We start from the raw sequence: 20,278 nt of genomic DNA on the forward strand, positions 1-20,278 counted from the left end.
CCCCCCGTTTTTCTCTTTGTTTAGATAAACTGATGATGTCTATATTCATGGGGTTGAGAAATGTCTCCTTCTACCTAATCTTAGTAAATAATTTAAAAACCCATTTGATTTGGTGAAAACAGGGTTGTTTTTCATCACTCATGTTTTCACAGAATGGCAATGATCTGAACAGAAAAGAGTAATTTTCTCTTCGCTTCCGGAGGTGTGTGTCGGGGTTGTCCACCCTCTCCAGCATTGTGTTAGGCTTGTTCTTACCACGTCTGTGTTTAAGTGTGTTGGGACAAACAGTGTCCATGCAGATGACTGATTGGTGGGACAAATCACAAGACTGCAAAGCCTGACGCAAACCCAGACACTCTCAACCGGACTCTCAATTTTCTCTCAATCATCTTTTGTTATTTCACACAAAGCTTTAATTATTACACATTCTGCTTTGTTTTTGAGTGTTAAACTTTTAATACATAATAACTAGTTTGATTGTTGCTCATTTGGTCATTAATATGTGAGCTTTTCGAGAAATACTGAAAGATGCAAGTTGAGAGGTTTTTTTCTGAGTTTGTCTCAGGCTCAGCTATTACGCTCCAACATTTCTTCAACATGATTTAACACAACCACAAAACACAGAACACACACACACACACACACACACATATACAGTGCTTCAAGGCTGTGGAGAGATGGAAAAATTACAGCTCCCTCCCCCAATTGTGGGATCAGGAGAAGAGGGCAAGGGGGTGAGGAAGACACGAGGACGGATGGATTGGCGAATAAAAGACAACAAAATAAAACATGATGATGTTGAGACAACAAAGTGCTATAAACACATGCTCTTTTTGGGGTCAAACCCCGGTGACAAATCCCGACATGTCCTGGTGAAAAGGGATTTTTGAATCATCCGTGCTCAGTGTTGTTGACAATGACTCGACAGGTGGTGCTCAAACAGTGACGCGGCTCTTACACCGGTGATGGTGGCGATTGGTGCGACAGAGTTCCATGCAAATCAACTGACATGGAGATGAAAGCATTCACGTTTGAAAAAAAGTGCCGCTTCTGCCGTTTGCTGTCTGGTTTTCGCTGGTTAGGAGAACTGAATGATCTAATTTCACAATATCCATCATTCGTCAGTAATGTCTTTTCTTTTGTTTGCATAGATAACGTTTTGTACTGCAAATTCAGTACAGGGTTGTTATGGTTTTGTATGTTTTGTATACATTATAAAAAGCGTATTGTACTTTTTCATTTGCATTTTAAACCCATAATAAAAAGCTACTTTCTGGGGTTGAAACTTCCTCGCAATAGGTAAACATTAACAGTGAACTTTTGCCTTTAAGTTACATTATACAATGCTATTAAAGTCAGAGTTGATCAGAAAACCAGGCAGCAATTACTGGCAGAACACGTGGTGACAAATACTACATCCAAAGGCTTTACCTCCTCTTCCTGGTGGCCCAGGGGGTCCTTGGAGTCCTTTGGGACCCTGCAGCACCTGTCCTGGAGGCCCAGCAGGACCGGGGTTGCCTGAAGGACCAGGAGATCCGGGGTAACCAGCCTCTCCTTTGGATCCTGGGAAACCGGGGTTGCCAGATGGGCCGGGAAGACCTGGGTCTCCCTTTGAACCTTAATGAGAGATAAATTGGAGATTGTTATATCAGTGCAGAACCAATAATCCCAACACGCAAACTGCTACATAAAGAGGATGTTTGCTCACCTGGCAACCCTGGAAGACCTGAAGCACCGGGTCCACCATAACCAGGAAGCCCTGGAGTAAACATGAATCAGAAGTGAGTCTTATCGAAACTAAACTAAATGGCAAATATGACTTTACAGTTAAGTATTTTTCCCGAACACGTTGACCAGTGACTTACCTGGGTCTCCTTTGATTCCAGCCGGTCCTGGGATCCCGTCCCGACCTGCCTGGCCCTTGTCTCCTGGAAACCCTGGTCCTCCTGGTCGGCCAGATTCTCCTGGTCTACCGGGAGCTCCAGTGAGACCTGGGCCACCGGGCCCACCGTCGAGACCCTTCGGACCAGGGTTACCCGGAGAACCTGACAGTAGAGCAGAAGGACTTTGTTTTAGCTAGCAGACTCTTACCATCTGGCACTATTATTTCATAGTGTTAATAGAAAACATCACCCATGTGGACTGCTGTAGTCAAACCTCAGACTTACCTTGGAATCCTGGGAGTCCGAGGTCACCTTTGGGACCTGGGCCTCCTGGTATACCTGGGAGACCGGGTGATCCTGGTGTTCCTTTAAGTCCTGAACTTCCTGGGAACCCTGGCTGACCTGGTTCACCCTATGAGAGACATTAAAACATATATGAGGTGTGAACCTAAAATTTGCAGTTTTAGGACATTTCAGTGGTTGAGTCCAGTACCTTATGTCCAGATAGTCCAGGTGGTCCGATTCCAGCAGAGCCTGGTTCACCTTTGGCTCCAGGGAAACCAGGTCCTCCTGGCTGTCCTGGGGATCCAGACCTACCTGACTGACCTGGTAGACCCTTCTGCCCTGATGGTCCTGTGGCATCATAAAAGTGTGACATCAGCGTTTATGGCAAAGAAATCACGTGTTGGAAGACATTTGGGAACAGCTTTCAGTAGGTTGCCGGGAACCAACTATGAGTTCAAACCCACCTGGGAAACCCATTTCTCCCATGCCGCCTTTTGATCCTGGACCTCCAGGACTACCTGGGCCTCCTGAACTGCCAGGATCTCCCTTGGGACCTGCAGCACAGTGGAAAAGGCACATTAGGAATCGATTTGCATGAGTTTGTGTGTATAGATGTATGCATGTGAGTGTGTGTGTTGGGAGGTAAACACACACCTGGTGGTCCAGGAAGTCCAGGACGTCCATCAGATCCTGACAGCCCGGGGTCACCGGAGAGACCAGGGATGCCTTTCTGACCTGAAAAACCTGGTCCACCTGTAGAACAAATGCAAAAATATAACAGTGAGTAGTAATTAAATATATGTTGCCTACTTTTAAAATGTGTTATATTTGGTCTTCAGCGAAGGTGTTTTAAGCCGTACCTGGTAGTCCAGGTTCTCCTTTGGTTCCTTTTGTAACCGATGATGGCTGGCTGCTTCCTGGGGGTCCCTGGAGGCCAGACTCACCTTTGTCTCCTTTGAAACCGGGACCGCCAGGATTGCCGTCTCTGCCCGGGAATCCAAGTTCACCTGGAGAGGAGAGAACGTGAGAATCAGAGAAGTTTAGCGGTGGTCAGCGAGGTCCTTTGTTTCTTTTTCTCTTTAAAAGCTTTCAAGTTTCTTTTTTTGTGTGTGTGATGAATGTTCTTTAGGTCTGTATGTAGTTACGAGTGAACACCTTTGAGTCCAGAAGCGCCGGGCCCTCCTGGGCCTCCTGGTCCTCCAGGAGGTCCTGGGGATCCCATGGAACCCGTGTCTCCTTTCTGACCTGCAGCCAGACGTCAGAGCAGAAAATGAAAATACTCAATAACAGAGTCCCTCATTCTCTCAGCTACAGCAAGGCGGTCATCTAGTCAGATTCATAATCCACTTTGTTGGTCAAGTATGTGTGCATTTGACTCAGGTCTTTGCTTCTTTCTTAATAATAGCTGTAAATATAAATATTAGACAAATGTATATAAAAAGCACAAATGACCTGACAATAAAATAATAAATCACACGTCTATATACAGGTTACTGATGTGAGCATTAGTTCTTACCTGGCAGTCCAGGCAGGCCATCCCGTCCAGGTCCTCCAAGAGATCCTGGCGCTCCGGCTGATCCAGGGGAACCTGGGAAACCGGGACTTCCTCTGTCTCCTGGCAGACCTGGGATGTCTAGACCTGGAGGGCCGGGGTCTCCCTTCCCTCCGTTTGATCCGGGAAATCCTGTATCGATGATATCAAGATTTCAGGGCCCGGATAAAAAAACATACAAAAAATACAATACAAGATGAAAACAAAACAAATCGCTTTTTTGCAAACAAAATCTGTTGAGCCGAATAATATCTGTATTAGATCTTTTTTTTAAATTTTGAGAACAGCTTATGCAGGAGAATACAGCCTTATGTATCTGACCTGGTGGTCCCATTGGGCCAGGGGGTCCAGGTGGTCCTGGCTGCCCCAGTGAGCCGCTGGAAGCGGATCCAGGTGGGCCACGAGCTCCGGGTATACCAGGTGTACCGGAATCACCTGGACGGAGACGGATGAGAAAGTCATTGTCGGGTTAGGTGTTCCGTTGGCTCTCATGAGTTTTGGGTGGACAGTGAGCATGCATAGTAACCAAACTGCAGAACACCTTTAGATCCCGGAGATCCATCAAATCCAGATCGTCCAGGTGAACCGGGGCTGCCAGGGAAGCCAGAGTCTCCTTTTGGTCCAAAGAAACCTTTAGATCCATGTACTCCTGGTAAACCTGGAGGGCCAGGAAGGCCAAAGCCAGGCTCACCCTGTCACACACAAACACACAGAGGGCAGCCAACATTTAAATAATGGGGACACAGCATGAAGGTAAAGATCTTTTTAAAGTGTACTTTTCTGCTGGTCAGGTCTGCTTTTTGCGTCATGGATTTGTAGTTATTCTATTTAGTATTTACCTTTTTGATGTGAATTTCCTATTGTTATAAATAAAGCATTTTATCCGTCCATTTGTCTACATACCTTGGATCCAGGAAATCCAGGCTGGCCAGGGAGTCCATCGACTCCCGGTCTACCTGGTCCTGCAGGAGATCCTGGCTGGCCGTTGATACCTGGGAATCCTGGAGGAGAGAAAAAAGAAAGGGGGGGGGGGGGGGGAGGTAAAAAGAGAAATTATGAGGACAAAAAAGCATGAGGAGGAGGCATAAGACGTACTGAGAAGAGGATGTGAAGGTCAGGAGAAGTGGAGGGAAGAGGAAGAAGTAGGAGTGTTCATTGTTGTCTTTACCTTTGACTCCTGGGGGTCCTGGGAGTCCGATGCCGGGGAGTCCAGGATCCCCCTTCATTCCTGGTAAACCAGGGAAACCATTCTGTCCGGGCTGACCCGGGCTACCTGCCAATCAGAGAACAGAAACATGTGTCACCTCCGTTACCCGGAAGTGAACGATGCACGAAGACAGAACGCATAAAATAACAACTGCGCACCTGGTAAGCCGGGCAGTCCTGGTGAGCCGTCCAGTCCTCGGGTTCCTGGTAAGCCTTTCTCAGCCACCGCCAGGCCCGGTTCTCCTTTCCCACCTGCATGGCAAAAAGAAATGTTATCCTTTTACTTTGTTATAGTCATCTATTGTGGTGATGAGCATACAAACACACAATTCAAATGAAAAAGAAATAAAAGATGGAGGAGAAATACTTGCATTGGATGTGAACCCAGAAGTTTTTTATTCGGATCGTCGCTAAATAATTGTGAAATTGTCTTCTTACCGGGTGCACCGGGACCTCCGGGTCTTCCTGAGACGCCCTGGACGCCTTTCTCTCCTGAGGATCCCTGAGGTCCAAAACCAGGGCCTCCTGGAGGACCCCTGTCTCCCGGTATACCTGGGGAGCCTGGCTCACCGGGGGTTCCTCGTTCTCCTTTCACCAGCAGAGAGCCCTGTTGGACACATATGAATTATGAAACGGATCGCGGATGGACACATCAATCTGAATGATGCAGTGAAAGCCACCTACGGGTGTTCCTTTGGCTCCGGGACTTCCTGGCTGACCGTCGCGACCGGGTCGACCGTCCAGACCGGGAAGACCGGGTGATCCGGGGAAACCGCTGTCGCCCTTCTCTCCCCTCACGCCGCTGACTGAGATGGCATCGCCTGGGTCTCCCTTCTCTCCAGGGAATCCTGGAGAACCTTGAGGACCGGAGGAACCCTGGAAAGTAAAAAGAAAGAGGCCAAAGAAGAAAATGTTTTAGTTTATTATGTCATAAGAGTTTAATCAAACTCTGACTCGTGGCCAGGCACGTAAGAGAACTGACGTCATGAAAGTATATAATATATGTAATATAAGCTTTATATTATACCAGTCACTAATGTGAGACAGTAACTAAAGACATTAAGACCTTCATTTAAAGCTCAAAGAATATCTTAAGAGTAGAGTATTCATTCCCCAATGAACAAGTCGATGTCACAGATATCAGTTGTAAGATGATATTTGCCGCTATAGGAAAAGTAAAAAGTACTAACAGGGGGTCCAACGGCACCAGGTGTTCCTGGATATCCTCGGTCTCCTTTGATACCATTGATGCCAGGAGATCCTGATGGCGGACAGGGAAGAGGAAACTTGGTACTACCTTCCAAAGAATTCTGCATAAAGCTCTGTCAGATGGGAATGTGTTGTGGGGCCTTACCAGGGAATCCGGGCTGTCCTGCAGGTCCTGGTGGTCCGGGGATGCCGGTGGTATCGCCGAAGCAGTTCACACAGGTGTTGCCCTTTTCACCTAAAAGAACAAGAGACACGAAGGGTGAAGATTGAATCCACTTTTTTATCTTTTCTTTCATTATCTTATGAGATCTTAGGTTTAAGACCTGACACAAATTGTATTAACATAAGTTATGTTTACTTTTCTGTTTCATTTCTTGCACAGATTTTTTTTTGCGGATGAATACCAGCATCTCTATATTGGCTGACCTTTCTGGCCAGACCCTCCTGAGAAGCCTCTCTCTCCCTGCAGGCCGGGACGCCCGGGCTCTCCAGTGACGCAGTTTTGTCTTGACGTGGAAAAGCCTGGAGGTCCGGGGAGCCCCGGTTGGCCCTGGGAACCAGGAGAGCCCTCACGTCCCGGCTGACCTGGCAAAGACAGCCCTGGGGGGCCGAAGTCTCCCTTCTGCCCTCTCTCTCCTGGGAAGCCTGGAGATCCGGACTGACCGCCACCACCGGTAGCTGGAAGTCCTGGTGCACCTGGAGGTCCTGATAAACCTGAAGAGGACAGGACCGAGACCAAATGAAACAGTTATTTATCTATTTGTTTAGAGCTACAACCCACATTGACTTTCATTATTCATTAATTTGCCGGTTATTTTCTATTGGTATTAACATAATTGAGTTATCTCATTTAACTCAATTAAAGATCAGTGGGCAGAGCCACAGGATCACTAACCATTACCATTAGCTAGCTCGTTAGCATATCATTAGATAGCTCCTTTGCATATCATTAACTTCATAAATAGCAACACAAGCTTACAGCTCTCTGGTTAAGCCAACTAGCATTTTACTCTTCCAAGAAAAAATGGCATGGTCACCAATTAATGAAGAAGTTATACGCATTTGACATCCTGTTTGGAGTTACTCGCTTCTTCTTGCGTCCGCTCTTTAGCTGGCATTCTGAGCGTTATTGAAACAGCCTTTGAACTCCGTGTTTTATCATATATTTGAATGTTCTGTGTCTGTGCGAGCGAGTTTTACCTGATGGTCCTCTGTCTCCTTTCATTCCAGGTGATCCGGGGTAGCCTCTGTCACCTCTAGGGCCGACCAGACCTCCCGACGAAGGACCGAGCACCTGGTGGGACGATGAGACATAAAACATATTCAGAAGAAACGCAACACACTCACTCACAGTCATTTCATCTTTCAGCCAAGAAATCATGTATTTATTTTATCAAGATTTTTTTATTTTTATAAATGAAGTTGGAATAAAGAGTATTAGAATGCAATATTAATATTTTAATATATAAGAAAACATTCTAATTAAATCAAAGTAAGAAAGAGGGACATGTCACCACCTAGTGGTCATTTTTCCACTTTTCTTTGGGCTCAATTTCCAGTTACACGGTTTGTTCATTATTGGATGCAATACACACCTGATGCTGGTATTGTTTTTTATTTTATTTACCAATTTTTTTATTTTTGTTTTATTAATAGATAATATAACACACAAGCTGGACAGAGAGATATGTCCCCATCTAGTGGTCAGAAAGATGTAGTGCACCAAGAAGCCATTTTCACAATTAGAAAAGGGAGTATTTTCTCTGTATTTCTTTTTTTAATTTTTAATTTAATGGAGCTACCGCTACAGCCACAGTCTTCTATTTCAACTGCCTTGCTCAAAAGTACGTGTAAAGCACCCGTCATACAGTTTCCCTAGTCATGGAACATCTCAAAGGCAACTTTGCAAACTATCTGCTAATGACGACCTGCTGATAGTGCCAGGAACAAAAAACCTACGAGCAAATCTTGAGTTCAGATTGACTTGTTAAATGAGAAAAATGTAGAATACACACCACCCCTGGTGGGCCTGGGTATCCACGATCACCTTTTAGTCCCTAGAAAACAAAAAGAGACAGACAGGGGGAAGTTATCAAAACAATCCATGACATCACCTTATGAACATAGTTTAAAAAGTAGTAGAAAACTCACTCTCTCTCCATCTCTGCCTGCAGGACCTGGCAGGCCTGACTCTCCTTTGGATCCCTGATAGTGACAAAGTTTGACATGCGAATAAGAGACAAGAAAGACAAAAGAAGTGTATAGCGTTGTGTAGTTTGGAGGCAGCACTCACGGGGAAGCCTGAAGAACCGGGGTCTCCATCTTTGCCTGGTTTGCCCTGCAGATAGAAGAACAATTGGGATCAGGGTTTACGGTCTAGGCAAACGGTCCTGTGCCTCTATCATCAAGTACTTTGAAGCACACTGAGGCCTTGAGAACTAAGTGTAGCTGTGGGAAAGGGTTAAGGTTTGTGTGATCTGTACTTACTCGTTTTCCTGCTTCACCTAGTTCTCCCTTGTCTCCTTTCTGGCCACCTGAGGGACCCTAAAAAAAACAAACAGCATCAAGTTTTCCTCCGTTTCAACATTTCCAGAATGCGGAGCACTTATTGCCTAAAGGGATGGATAACTAATGATGCTTGTAGGTGGAAATAGATACTTACAGGGGGGCCTGGATATCCTTGTTCACCCGGGAGACCAGTAAAACCTGGGTCACCCTGCAGAGAAAGAGTTCAAAGTTTCAACCAAACTGTTTGATTCAGTGAAAAAAAGCCCTTAAATGATGTTTCACTGGTCGTTAACACACATGCACTGGTTGTTAATGCACCAGATCTAGAAAACAGCATCCTAACGGACAGTTCCTGTGCTGTTTCATTTAACGCCTTCATGCATTATCCAATACTCACAACAGTGGAAATATCAGCAAAACAAAGTGGAACAAAATCTAAAAGAGGGCGCAGGAATTATGCGTCACCTTCTAGTGGCTGAAGTGAAAGTTGCAGCATCCAGCAGTTTATACAGAACTAAGAAAACCTATGAAAACATTGATGCATTTGTATAAATATTTCTTTATTTATTGTTTTGGCCTTAACGCTGACGGAAACATGATTTGCATGTTACATTTCTTCACATATTCTAACATAAATGATGTTAATTTGGGCTTTAGTCAGCCTATTTGAAGTACGTTTTGTCACTTTGCAGCTATTTAACTTTTCTTTGTTGTCAGATCCAGACGAGCTCTGCTGCAGCTTAACAACTGAGCCAAAGCTACGCCTGCTTTTGTGTATTTATTGCGTGCACTCTCAGTGCTGATCTGTATTACCTTGTCTCCTCTCTGAATCTCCGTCTCAGGTGGTCTCTTCTGTTCTCCAACTTGCCCTGGAGGACCAGGAGGTCCTGCCAGACCTATTTCACCCTGTGGTCACACAAACACACCAGATGAGATTAAGGGTTACATTTTAAGCTTCCTACTAACTTTGACTCTGGTAACACAAGTGAATACCTTCTCTCCTTTGGGCCCTTGGAAGTTCAATCCCATGTTTCCCTGTTGAGAAAGCAGGAAAACAACAAGCTCTCAGTATCACAATATCATCAAGATGAGAGAATGACCAAGAGGATTCATTTAGAGCAAATGCATGATCATGATGACTCTGCCTCTGATTGACACTAGGTTGGATTTATTTATAATTACTTTGTGTTTCTTGGTGCCTATGATTGTTTGCTTATTATGTTTTTACTCTGATATTTCATAAATGAGGTCTCTACCTCCACGTATTTCCAAGTTAAAATAAAGGCCGAATTAGTGAATGAATGACTCGTTGCCTTCGTCGCAGAAGGAGTTTATTGCTGGTGAACAAGATTTAAATTGTGTGATGTGGTGTCACAATTAAATGTAATGTTAACCTCAATGTTGATGTAACACACTGATTAACAATCCCTGTTTCAAAATCCGTTTTGAACTCACCTTTGGTCCGGGACTACCTGGAGGACCTGGACGACCCTGGAAAACAAGCCCAGAAAACAATGCTGTTGGACTACTGTTTACTTCCACAAACTTTAAGTGTTCAACTGGTCATTACACTGCATGTGAAATACAAAGATGTAGAGGTTGATGTGGATGTTTTTACCTCGTAGCCCCTGGGTCCTGGAGGACCAAGTGGACCCTGCAAACCGCCGGGTCCGGAAGTTCCCTGTGACATGAACACACACAGAAAAACTGTTGTTTAGACATACTTTAAAAATGAGTCTTTATTTGAAGGCTCAAGATACTAAAGTACATACTATTTTTGTAGTATTTCAGCATATAAATCATCAAATGTAATGAATAAGTGTCTATCTACATACATAACCCCTTAACAGACATGTCTTCCCTCTTATTTGGCTTAAAAGTTGTTTTTTTGACTCAGCTATTCTGTGTGAGCTTGTTCCAGCTCTTCGTTGAAGCTACATGATGTTTGGATATCCACTTTGGACAAAGTTTGGCTGCACAGTATCAGTTTTTAAGAGGTTAAAAAACACCCAAAAAAAACTCACAGGAATTCCTGGTAATCCGGGCAATCCCACTGCTCCTTTCTCTCCAAAGCGATTGGTGGAGATCACGTCACCTGGGTCACCCTGTAGGGAGTCATATAAACATTTAACCAAATCCCAAACCTCGAGGAGCTATGATTCTGTGTGGCAATAAAAATGATTAAGGTGAGAGTTACCTTTTGTCCTGGCAGACCAGGTGGACCCTGGAAAGGAGAGAAGGAAAATTAATCGTTTTATAGTCTGATAACAAACAAACTTTCTCTTCAATGCTGCAAACTCACCGATCGCCCTTGCTGTCCGGGAATTCCTGAATTTCCTGGGAAACCTATGTCACCCTTGAGAGAGGAGGAACACATTTAACACACAGCCCATAGATTATATATTATATATATATATATATATATATATATGATCTATTTTGTCAAAGCCCATAAAAGGGTGCGTTCATGGCATTGCAGAGGCTTTTCCAGTATGAGAATAACACAAATCCAGCATAAATCACTCATAATGTAAATAATGAAATCTGGTACAAATGTTCCGCTCATTTTTGCAGAACTCCTGTCTTTTCATAATGTATTTAATTTACTGTCATTTGTTCCAAATGCCTTCATCATCAGATACCTTTGTCCCATTGCAACCTGGCACTCCTCTCGGGCCTGAAGGTCCGTCCTGCCCGGGCAGACCCTGAGGAAACAGGAAGTAAACAGGAAGTTACACAACACGTGCTACCTGGTTGTTGTTGTTTTTTGGCAAACTAGTGTATGAAAGATTTCAGTAGGATTTTAGAAAGGGGGGTAAGTAACCCATTAAAAAAAAAAGTCATTTATTTGTGTGTGCATGTTCTTTATTGTCATAATTTTAAAAAATCAGTTAATTTACTTTTACTTTGGTAGTTTTTAATGATAAACCGTGTGCGAATGGAACTAAATAATATATAAAACATAGATGGACATAATAAATAATGATGCATTAGGTTCTCACTATTGTACCTCGTAATAGTTAAAACAAAGGTTGCATCTACCTTAAATAATTAGTAGTTTAAGGGTCCACCCGGTTGGGCACGCAAAGGGACCCAAATCAAACACACCCAACAGGTGCATGCTATGGCTAACATGCTAACATGCTAATGGTGGATCCTCCAAAGGTGGACTGAGCAGGACTGAGCAGGACTAAGGAGGACTGAGCAGGACTAAGGAGGACTGAGGAGGACTGAGCAGGACTGGGGAGGACTGAGGAGGACTGAGCAGGACTGAGGAGGACTGAGGAGGACTCCCAGCATCACCTTCAGACAGGTCAGGACAACGTCTCTGCAGCATGGTGTGAGCGTGCACTAGAGGTTGTGGAAAAACTGTGCAGCTCTTATTTTTGCTGCAAATATGTGCGTCTGCTTGTGGCTGCAGCTTCTGTGGAGTTTTTTAATAAATGACCGTTAATGAAAGCCTTTAAATTAGCTTGTAAAATGCTTATGCTTATGCTTATGCTTATCTAAGAGTGCAGACAAGGGACTGTTATGGTTACAAAATACAGTTTAAACTATTTTAAACATTTGTGAGTTTACATGACAGGCTTAGATATGTGTCTGCTAGCGGTTAGCATAAGTGATTCACAGGCTAATTGGAAGGGTAAAATCAATAAACTCCGGGTAAATGTTATAGTATCGTAGAACCAGCCCAGTAATTCATCTTTTTTTTTGTTTGAGTTATTCATGTGACCTATTTTCTGTGTTTTGTGTTTTTAAAAAACGTGTATGAAATATGAATACTGTGGTAGACAGGCAGCACGTGTGTGTCCTAATCAATAAAGAGTGATGTCATCATCCTATCCCTTTTAATAATCCAACGTTTACTCATAGCATAGTTTCACTGACCTTCATTTTACTTTTTACACAAGTAATTTAACTTACTAGTAAAATGCTAAACAATACTTCTAAATAATATTAGTTCCGCCTTCTGAGTTTTAGATGATTTGGGAAAACTTACAGGAAGTCCTGGTGTTCCTGGGAATCCTGGCAATCCAGACGGCCCCTGTTAGAAATAAAATACAGATAAAAATGTTAAATATAAAAGCTGCAGAAGAGAAAGAGCTTCTAGTTTCTTCATGAGCTCAGTGACTCTGATAACGATGAGGTGAAATGTGGACATCTGCTGGTCAGGAGAGCTTATTACAACTTTATTCTCATCGTGACTCAACCAACCAAACTGAAATAAAACTTCCTTTTTTACACTTTTTTAGGCTTTGTCTCTTAAGTGAAGTGTAAACTGTTGCTGCAAGAGAAGAGACAGCAAAAAATGAATAATAATGTACTTACTCTGATTCCTTTTGGACCATATTGTCCTGAAGTTCCATCACTACCCTGAGAGGAAAAACAGACAATACACAGGATTAGATGAATAATATCTTCACTGATTTGTGTCCATTTTAACGGGGATATAAAACTAATCTGCACTGAACGTTTGCACCAAAACACTTCCATCAGATTCTCAGTTTTGTTTACTTATTCTCTTGTTCAGAATTTAGTTAACTTACGCTAGAAATGCCAGACTGGAAGCGAGGTTTCTCTTCTCAACCTTCCCGACTCTTCCCTCACGTGTTCCAATTAAAAACCTAAATTGACCCTAAAAACCCACCTTCTCTCCTCTGCCGCCGATCGGCCCCTCAGGTCCGGGGAATCCTGGGACTCCTGGCTGTCCGGTGAGACCTGGGAAACCACGCTCACCCTGCAGACAGCAATGCAGATACAGTTAACATACATTACCCCCCCCCTCCCAACAAAAGTATACATTTTTTATATTGTGCGTCTTTTTGCTTACCTTGGTTCCTTTTACTCCGCTGCAGTCACATTTAGATCCCACGCAGCCATGGCAGGCCTGTTGAACGACAAGAAGAAATATTTATTTAACTTACATTCTCATTTTCATAATTTAAATCAATAAATAAAAGGCAACAAAAACACCATATGACAATACCATAGACAAATAATCATAAAAATCTCCTGCAGCATCCTGAGAACACTGACATTATGATCTTTGTTTGCATGTTTTCACTTGATGGTGAATTCTCTTTATATAATATGATAATATTACGCACATCTATAAGTGAAAGTGGGTATTTTCATGCTGAAATCCACTAGAGTGCGCTCCATCGTCACGCTGCATGCTCCAGTATTTCTTCCCACAGAGGAGGAGAAAGGTTGTTTAAGAGATGCAAGGTCAGCGAGGACCGAAACGACACGCTAACCTCAAATAAATAGCCGTTATCTAGAATAAAACAAATTTAAGAAATTCTTCAGTTTTCTCAGCAGGAAATGCTTTTTTGTTGTGGAGAAGAGGGTGAAAGGAAAGAGATGGGAGGGATGGGAATGGGAGTGCCAAGCTGTTGATGAACTTTTCCCATGCCTGTTGACACAGCGAATGCCAGACGGGCATCGATTGCACGCATGCCAGGCAGCCGGGTTGTGAGAAAGACGGACGGGTTAGTCGAGTCAGCATTCTTCTGTGTCCATGTTTGTGTTCATGGCTTTCATGAGGAGACCCACGGGAGATTTTAGTCGTTGTCCTGCTGCAGCACATTTTGCAGAGTTTCTTCTTTTAACATAATATCTACAGTTCACCTTTGAGTCTTAGCATACATTCAAATTATAAGAAATGTCCTTGAGGTTCCGCCTTCAAACATCTTATTTTTAGAGACCAACGGTCCAAAACCCAAATATACTGAGTATGCAGCGACATAAAACAGCAGATCCTCTCAGTTGAGAAGCTGAAATGTTTGTGTCTGTTGATCAACTAAAGCGTGACCTAATGGGTCGGACTGAACACGGTGACATCGGAGGCTCATACCGGCCGTCTCAGCTCAGTGATTCCCACAGTGAGCTCACCGGACGGAGGTTATTTGTTTTGTGACAACATCCTGACTCCCAAAACAGCGTTACCTCATAGGCAGCGAGTTTAAAACAACCAACGTCTCATGTGAAGTCGAGCCAGCTGCTGAACAACCAGCTCGGCCTCTTGTTATGCTCTTCGTCCAAACGTCTCATGTTGTATGTAGGGTGTAAGTTGACGGCTATTTTCTTTATTATTTTATTGTAATCGTATGAGACAAAGAAAAGCTTTTTTCTGTCGTGCAGATCTGTGTGTATGCAGTGGCGTCCTCCTGCAACACTCGGAGGCTAAAGCAAGGCACTGTTCACAGCCTGGGGTTGAGGGTTTGATTCCCACCGTGGCCTTCTATGCCATAAAGGAGTTTTTTTTTCGGGGGAGATTAAAAGATGCACAGAATGTCGCATGTTGGTGGTAAACACAAAATGTGAACCGTTATCTGGACTGGAGGGTAGAGAGGTTACCAACACACACACACACACACACACACACACACACATACATACTTGCCTGAATACATTTTAACATGGGTAGCCGGCCGTGTGTGTGTGTGTGTAGGTGTTTTTACAAGCCCTGAATCTCCAGATTAGTGTCTGGTCTGCTACAGCTCAATGCAGTCTGCTCTCCCACGCCCAGGCCTGCAGCTCGCACTCTCTTCACCTCCATCCCTCTCTCTCTCTCTCTCTCTATCTCTTCATCCATCGTCCATCGTAATTTTTATAGTAGCTGAACGTTTTTTGTAACCAGTGTCGCATGAAAGCATGGTGGAATTAGCACGCTAGCTAACTAGCCAGCCTCAATGAGAACAAATTATCAGGTAAATGCGTCGTACAAACACTCTTGTCACAGCGTAGGAAAGAACATTATATCGCCGGATAAGTGACGACTTTGTTCAGATCATTTTCTGTAACCGGTGCAGCGTGAAAGCATGGTGGAATTAAAGCGAGCTAAGAAGCCAGCCATCCGCTAGTTAGCTTGCTAATTCCACTGTGCTTTCATGCTACAGGGATTACAGAACATCACTCTCCCCACCATGGTGTTACTACTTACATTAGTAAAAGATCTGAATACTTCTTGCATATTATTACATCATTCATCTATTTTATGACCTCATGAGTCTACTGTAAGGACAGTGAAGGTAGTTTGTGGCATGTTTACGTGATCTCACAGTGCGTTTTGTTTCGTTCCCATACGGCTAAGGTGTTGCTCTGTGTTTGATTTACTGCGAATCAGTTTCCCTTTGGGGTGAAATGAACTGATAAAGCTGCCTAAATACAGCGTTAAAAGCATCTCTGTCTCCCCCTCTCCATGCTGCTCCCTCTCTCTACCCTCTCATTTACCCCCCAGGCACTGACGGGGCATGTAATCCACTTAGAGAGGTCAGTGAGCTGCAGATATTTGCTCCACTCCCTCTGTCTCTCTGTCTTTTAGCTCTCTCTATCATTTCCCGACACTCTCCCCTAACCGCTGTCCCACTTTATCCCATCACGCCAGCCCCAGCGATCGGGCCCTGAGGGGAGGTAAACTCTGGTTTGGCTCCGTGTAGGACAGGTAGTAACAGTCGGAGTCGTGCCCACACAGGTGAAGCTCTCGCTCTGAGGGGTGGAGGCCCAACGTGCACAATCTGAGGTCAAGGTGAGGCAGTTGATGAGCAACAAGTAGCCGGACTTTATGTCCACATGTAGTTGATTTTATGGCCTTAAGAAGTACGCAGACCCTTTACTTCAGTACAGTAGAACCAATGGAGGTACCCACCCACCAAATAGATGTCTATATAATGTCTTTATATTATTTGCAGCTGTAAGATATGAATTAGTGACAAATTTAGCAACGATGAATCATTCAGGATCGATACAGTAGGGACGCACGGCGTTACATGATGCAAGACATTCATCAAAAAGGAGCTCATCAATTATTTTGATACTTCTGTACTAAGTCAGACGCAGGACCTTTACTTGTATTTCTGTGGTATTGCTACTCTTACTTGAATAAAATATCAGACTACTTCTTCCACTGCTGGCTACAAGCCACGAACAAAATGCAGATAAAGGCGTAGGATTATCCCAGGGGTGGATTTCTGTACATAAAACAAACGTGCATTAAAACGCGAGTAGGAGATATACAGTAGGTGTGTTCAGATTGATGGAGGGGTGAGGGAGGGGGGGCAGGAGGGAGGGGAGGGGGGAGGAGGGGGAGGGGAAGGCATGTACCCGGGGATTAGACCGGCGAGACTGGAATTCCCCCGCTCATCAAAGACTGATGATTAGACACCTACACTGCCCTGCCCTGAATAACACACACACACACACTCACATATGCATCCATGCAGCATACACACTAATGTAAATAGACAAATACTCTCATAAACAGTACACACAGCTGCAAAGACACGAAGTGTATTTCCATTATCAATACACACAAACTTACTGAAACCATATCAATTCAACCGCATCTATTAACTTCTGCTTTTCAACACTAGAGCCCACATGTTTACACACACACACACACACACACACACACACACACACACATAATGGAAATATTTGCCAATACAATCTAGTTGGTTCTACTGTGTGTGAGATTCATGGTGGGAATATCTGTAATTTCTTTGTCATATTTCCAATATTCTGCTTAAAGGACCAGTCCGTAGTATTTCTGACTGTATATTTACACGCATAGGACATTAATGAGTCTCATATCAGACTATATAATCCAGTTTATACACTTTCTAAACCTGCTTATGATCCATGCACCTCCATCCATTTAAAATCCATCAGAATGTGATTTGATCCGTCGTGAGTTTCCTGCTCTAGATATGAGAGTTGGTCGGCCATAAAACATAAAACGCTGCCGTGCACTTCCACTTTGTGCTGCAACTGCTGCTCAACACTTTCTTCTTCTAACTTTTCACTTTGTCTTTTCTGTTGGCTTTAAGCTTCAAAAATGAAATCAGATTTTATGCGTTACTGCTGAAAATGAGGATTGCGTTGGTGCACTGGTATCGTTTCATGGCTCAGCACCTGTGTGTGTGTGTGTGTGTGTGTGTGTTCATCCTTGTTCTGGAGACTGGCCCTCCAGGCTCCGAGCCGCCGCCCCTCAAACCGTTGATCCCTTTTCATCGCCGCTGGACTTTGACTGCTTCAAGGTGCAGACGCCACGAGGGCGACGACCAAAACAAATATTTTCACTTTGACTAAAAAAAAAATTTAAAGAAATCGGAGCGTGTGTTTTGACTAACAGGCTCTTTAGAAGAGGAAGACCCCCGACTGTCTCACACACACACACACACACACACTCACACACACACCGTCGTGCCACAGTGCCGGTCCAGGAATTCCATTGATATTCCCGGGAATTCTCTTTCTTCTGAGCGCAGTTTTCTCCCCCCTCTACTCTTCTTGTTTGGTGTAATGAATGTTGACCCCCCCCTCTGACCTCCCACTGAGAGATACCTGCAGGGAGAGCACTTAAGCATCTTGAGGCACCAGACCTAGTTCCTTTCACGAGCAATTTGAGGCTACAGCCACACGAGTGCATTGTGGTTTTAAAACGCATAACTTGTGCCGGGTTCACACCTCGTTTACACACTACGCCGACGTCTTAGAGCCCCTTAAACTGAGACGTTTGAATACGCTGCTGCAACATAGTTTTGCGTTTCTTTCTGCTTCTTGTGTAATCCACAAACACACACTTTCTATGGAGAGTTTAGACTTTCCAGAACTAAAGAGGGAATGGTAAACACACACACACACACACGCACTATAAACTATACTACAAATCTCTGACTGAGCCGTCAGTTGTCGGGGTTGCATTGTGGGTAATGTAGGCACCAGGTTTGGACAAGAAAGAAGGATGCATGATTAAAAAAAGTCCATAGTTGTGCTGCATTGATTTATTTCATCCTCTTCTTTCAAACCGTCCACTGTGACGGTGCTGTGGGAGTGAGATGCAGATGTAGAAATGCAGAAAAATGTATCTGAAGATTAACTTGAAGCTCATAGTTGCTCTAAAACATTCCCCCGATTGGTGCAGTTAGCAGATCCTGAAAGCATGCGTGCAAACGTTGCTGATCTATTGTGGCTCTTGTCAACGGGGAGGGTTGAATTCCTCCCTCTGGGAGACATGACAACCCTCCCTGACCCGGCTCGGCCCGGCCCGGCACAGCCTGACACAGGTTCAAACATGCTCCCTTTACCATCCCATCTGCAACGCTCCACATACATCAACACTTGGCACGGCGCTTCCTAGCCAAGGGCAACAAAAAATTAGAGAGGGAGCGGCGGCTCGCCCCGATTGAATACCTGGAGAGACTGAGAGGAGGGAGGGAGGGAAGGAGGGAGGAGACGAAGGTAAAAGAAGGGAGGAAAAGGGAAGATCACTCCTGTGGGATTTAGGGATGCATTCAGGTCAGAAAACTGCTCAAACACAGACAAATCTGTGTGGTCTAAATTGTTGTTCTTCCTTTTGGAATTCAGTTTATAAAACAGCCCAAAACACAGGGGTGTGACTAGTCTGTTTGGTACAATCGTGCAACTTTTTTGGGGTGGTTTCAGTCCAGCGGTCATGACCCGAGGACCTGTAACTCCGTCCAGCTGTAACTCTCAACCCATGTCCCGATCTACAACTACCTCCTGCTCTCTGCTCTCGAGGGATCGCAAACAAATCACAGGAAAACTAGATCGTAAACGAACCCTGTTTACGTTTTAGACACTTTCCAGTGAGAGTGGACATCTGTGTAAACCTTTGAGCAAACCTGCATGCTGGAGGTGCATCGCTGTTTGGATGAGCCTTAAATTTTTACCCAGAAGCCTCTGCTGTAGACAAAACAAGATAGGATGTCCTGATGCTTTATCTGTGAGATAGTGGGATGGAGAGGAGTGAAAGCTCCTGGTTTACACCTGAACCTCACGCCCATGAAGCATTGCTGAACATCATTACATGTGCGTTAATCTGCTGCTTCTTGTAGCTTCTGGCTTGTTGTAGCTGCAATTAAATATAATGATATGCTTTACATACATTAAGATTCCAAACCCCGACAAACAACTCCAAGTGAGCAGTACACGTACTTTTGTCCACATACAGCATTTTGTGCAAATAAGTCCCATTGTTTTTCTTTTTACTTTTAGTTCGTACCACAGCCGCCCTTACAAAGTATGTACTGTTGCATGCAGTATGCATTCAGTTGGGACCTACTACTTCCTCTTGACATTGCACCTCTGACCCTCTTGCTCACATATCTACTGAGCAGAGCATTGTGGGTCAGAATAGCCAGGAAAGCATGCTGGCTTGCAAACTGCAAAATGGGACCAGATGCAATTAAACATCCTGGTATTTTTTGGCATACTGCATTTGACATTACATGTATTGGGACCTACTAAATCCTTTCCTGGCGTACTAAATAGTATAGTAGTATGGGTATTAGAACACACGCTGCGCTTCTACCTGGACACCTGCAGTTCTACGTCTTCACCACATGAGGGCGGTGACGACAGCTGGAAGCATGCAGGTAAAAAGATGAAAAGCATGAATCGAAAGTCCAGAAAAACGATATCTTTTTGGAGATGCCCTCTACACGTCGGCTGTGGCCTCGTTCTGTTTAAGAATGAGTTACACTAACTTTTTTAGCGTCTGACTGTGTTTTCTGGCCGTAGTTTGGTTCGGATCCTCACAGCTGCAACATTCGCTCTCTCTCTCTCTCTCTCTCTCTCTCTCTCTGTCTCTCTCTCTCTCTCTCTCTCT

At 44.2% G+C, this 20,278-nt stretch overlaps 1 protein-coding gene across 2 annotated transcripts in view; it reads right to left on the reverse strand.

Moving 5' to 3' along the window:
- Window positions 1–20,278, reverse strand: part of col4a5 (collagen, type IV, alpha 5 (Alport syndrome)) — a 37,956-nt gene that overhangs the window by 7,673 nt on the left and 10,005 nt on the right. For both annotated transcript variants that reach the window (XM_031851556.1, XM_031851555.1), the window contains exons 2-39: window positions 13,475–13,531; window positions 13,292–13,381; window positions 12,973–13,017; window positions 12,644–12,688; window positions 11,286–11,348; window positions 10,946–10,999; window positions 10,841–10,867; window positions 10,668–10,748; window positions 10,262–10,324; window positions 10,099–10,134; window positions 9,637–9,678; window positions 9,457–9,549; window positions 8,798–8,851; window positions 8,623–8,679; window positions 8,429–8,473; window positions 8,287–8,340; window positions 8,151–8,192; window positions 7,336–7,429; window positions 6,562–6,849; window positions 6,281–6,370; window positions 6,117–6,187; window positions 5,611–5,802; window positions 5,365–5,533; window positions 5,086–5,178; window positions 4,889–4,993; window positions 4,624–4,721; window positions 4,262–4,412; window positions 4,042–4,155; window positions 3,685–3,852; window positions 3,324–3,413; window positions 3,029–3,175; window positions 2,823–2,921; window positions 2,633–2,722; window positions 2,377–2,516; window positions 2,169–2,295; window positions 1,866–2,045; window positions 1,709–1,759; window positions 1,432–1,617 (exon numbers count right to left, since the gene is read on the reverse strand). In XM_031851556.1, coding sequence (XP_031707416.1) covers window positions 1,432–1,617; window positions 1,709–1,759; window positions 1,866–2,045; window positions 2,169–2,295; window positions 2,377–2,516; window positions 2,633–2,722; window positions 2,823–2,921; window positions 3,029–3,175; window positions 3,324–3,413; window positions 3,685–3,852; window positions 4,042–4,155; window positions 4,262–4,412; window positions 4,624–4,721; window positions 4,889–4,993; window positions 5,086–5,178; window positions 5,365–5,533; window positions 5,611–5,802; window positions 6,117–6,187; window positions 6,281–6,370; window positions 6,562–6,849; window positions 7,336–7,429; window positions 8,151–8,192; window positions 8,287–8,340; window positions 8,429–8,473; window positions 8,623–8,679; window positions 8,798–8,851; window positions 9,457–9,549; window positions 9,637–9,678; window positions 10,099–10,134; window positions 10,262–10,324; window positions 10,668–10,748; window positions 10,841–10,867; window positions 10,946–10,999; window positions 11,286–11,348; window positions 12,644–12,688; window positions 12,973–13,017; window positions 13,292–13,381; window positions 13,475–13,531 — 3,691 coding nt within the window. The remainder of the gene's footprint in view (window positions 1–1,431; window positions 1,618–1,708; window positions 1,760–1,865; window positions 2,046–2,168; window positions 2,296–2,376; window positions 2,517–2,632; window positions 2,723–2,822; window positions 2,922–3,028; window positions 3,176–3,323; window positions 3,414–3,684; window positions 3,853–4,041; window positions 4,156–4,261; window positions 4,413–4,623; window positions 4,722–4,888; window positions 4,994–5,085; window positions 5,179–5,364; window positions 5,534–5,610; window positions 5,803–6,116; window positions 6,188–6,280; window positions 6,371–6,561; window positions 6,850–7,335; window positions 7,430–8,150; window positions 8,193–8,286; window positions 8,341–8,428; window positions 8,474–8,622; window positions 8,680–8,797; window positions 8,852–9,456; window positions 9,550–9,636; window positions 9,679–10,098; window positions 10,135–10,261; window positions 10,325–10,667; window positions 10,749–10,840; window positions 10,868–10,945; window positions 11,000–11,285; window positions 11,349–12,643; window positions 12,689–12,972; window positions 13,018–13,291; window positions 13,382–13,474; window positions 13,532–20,278) is intronic.

The sequence above is a fragment of the Anarrhichthys ocellatus genome, unplaced genomic scaffold, assembly GCF_004355925.1.
Source record: "Anarrhichthys ocellatus isolate YVR2014 unplaced genomic scaffold, GSC_Weel_1.0 scaffold11, whole genome shotgun sequence".
Lineage (NCBI taxonomy): Eukaryota > Metazoa > Chordata > Actinopteri > Perciformes > Anarhichadidae > Anarrhichthys > Anarrhichthys ocellatus.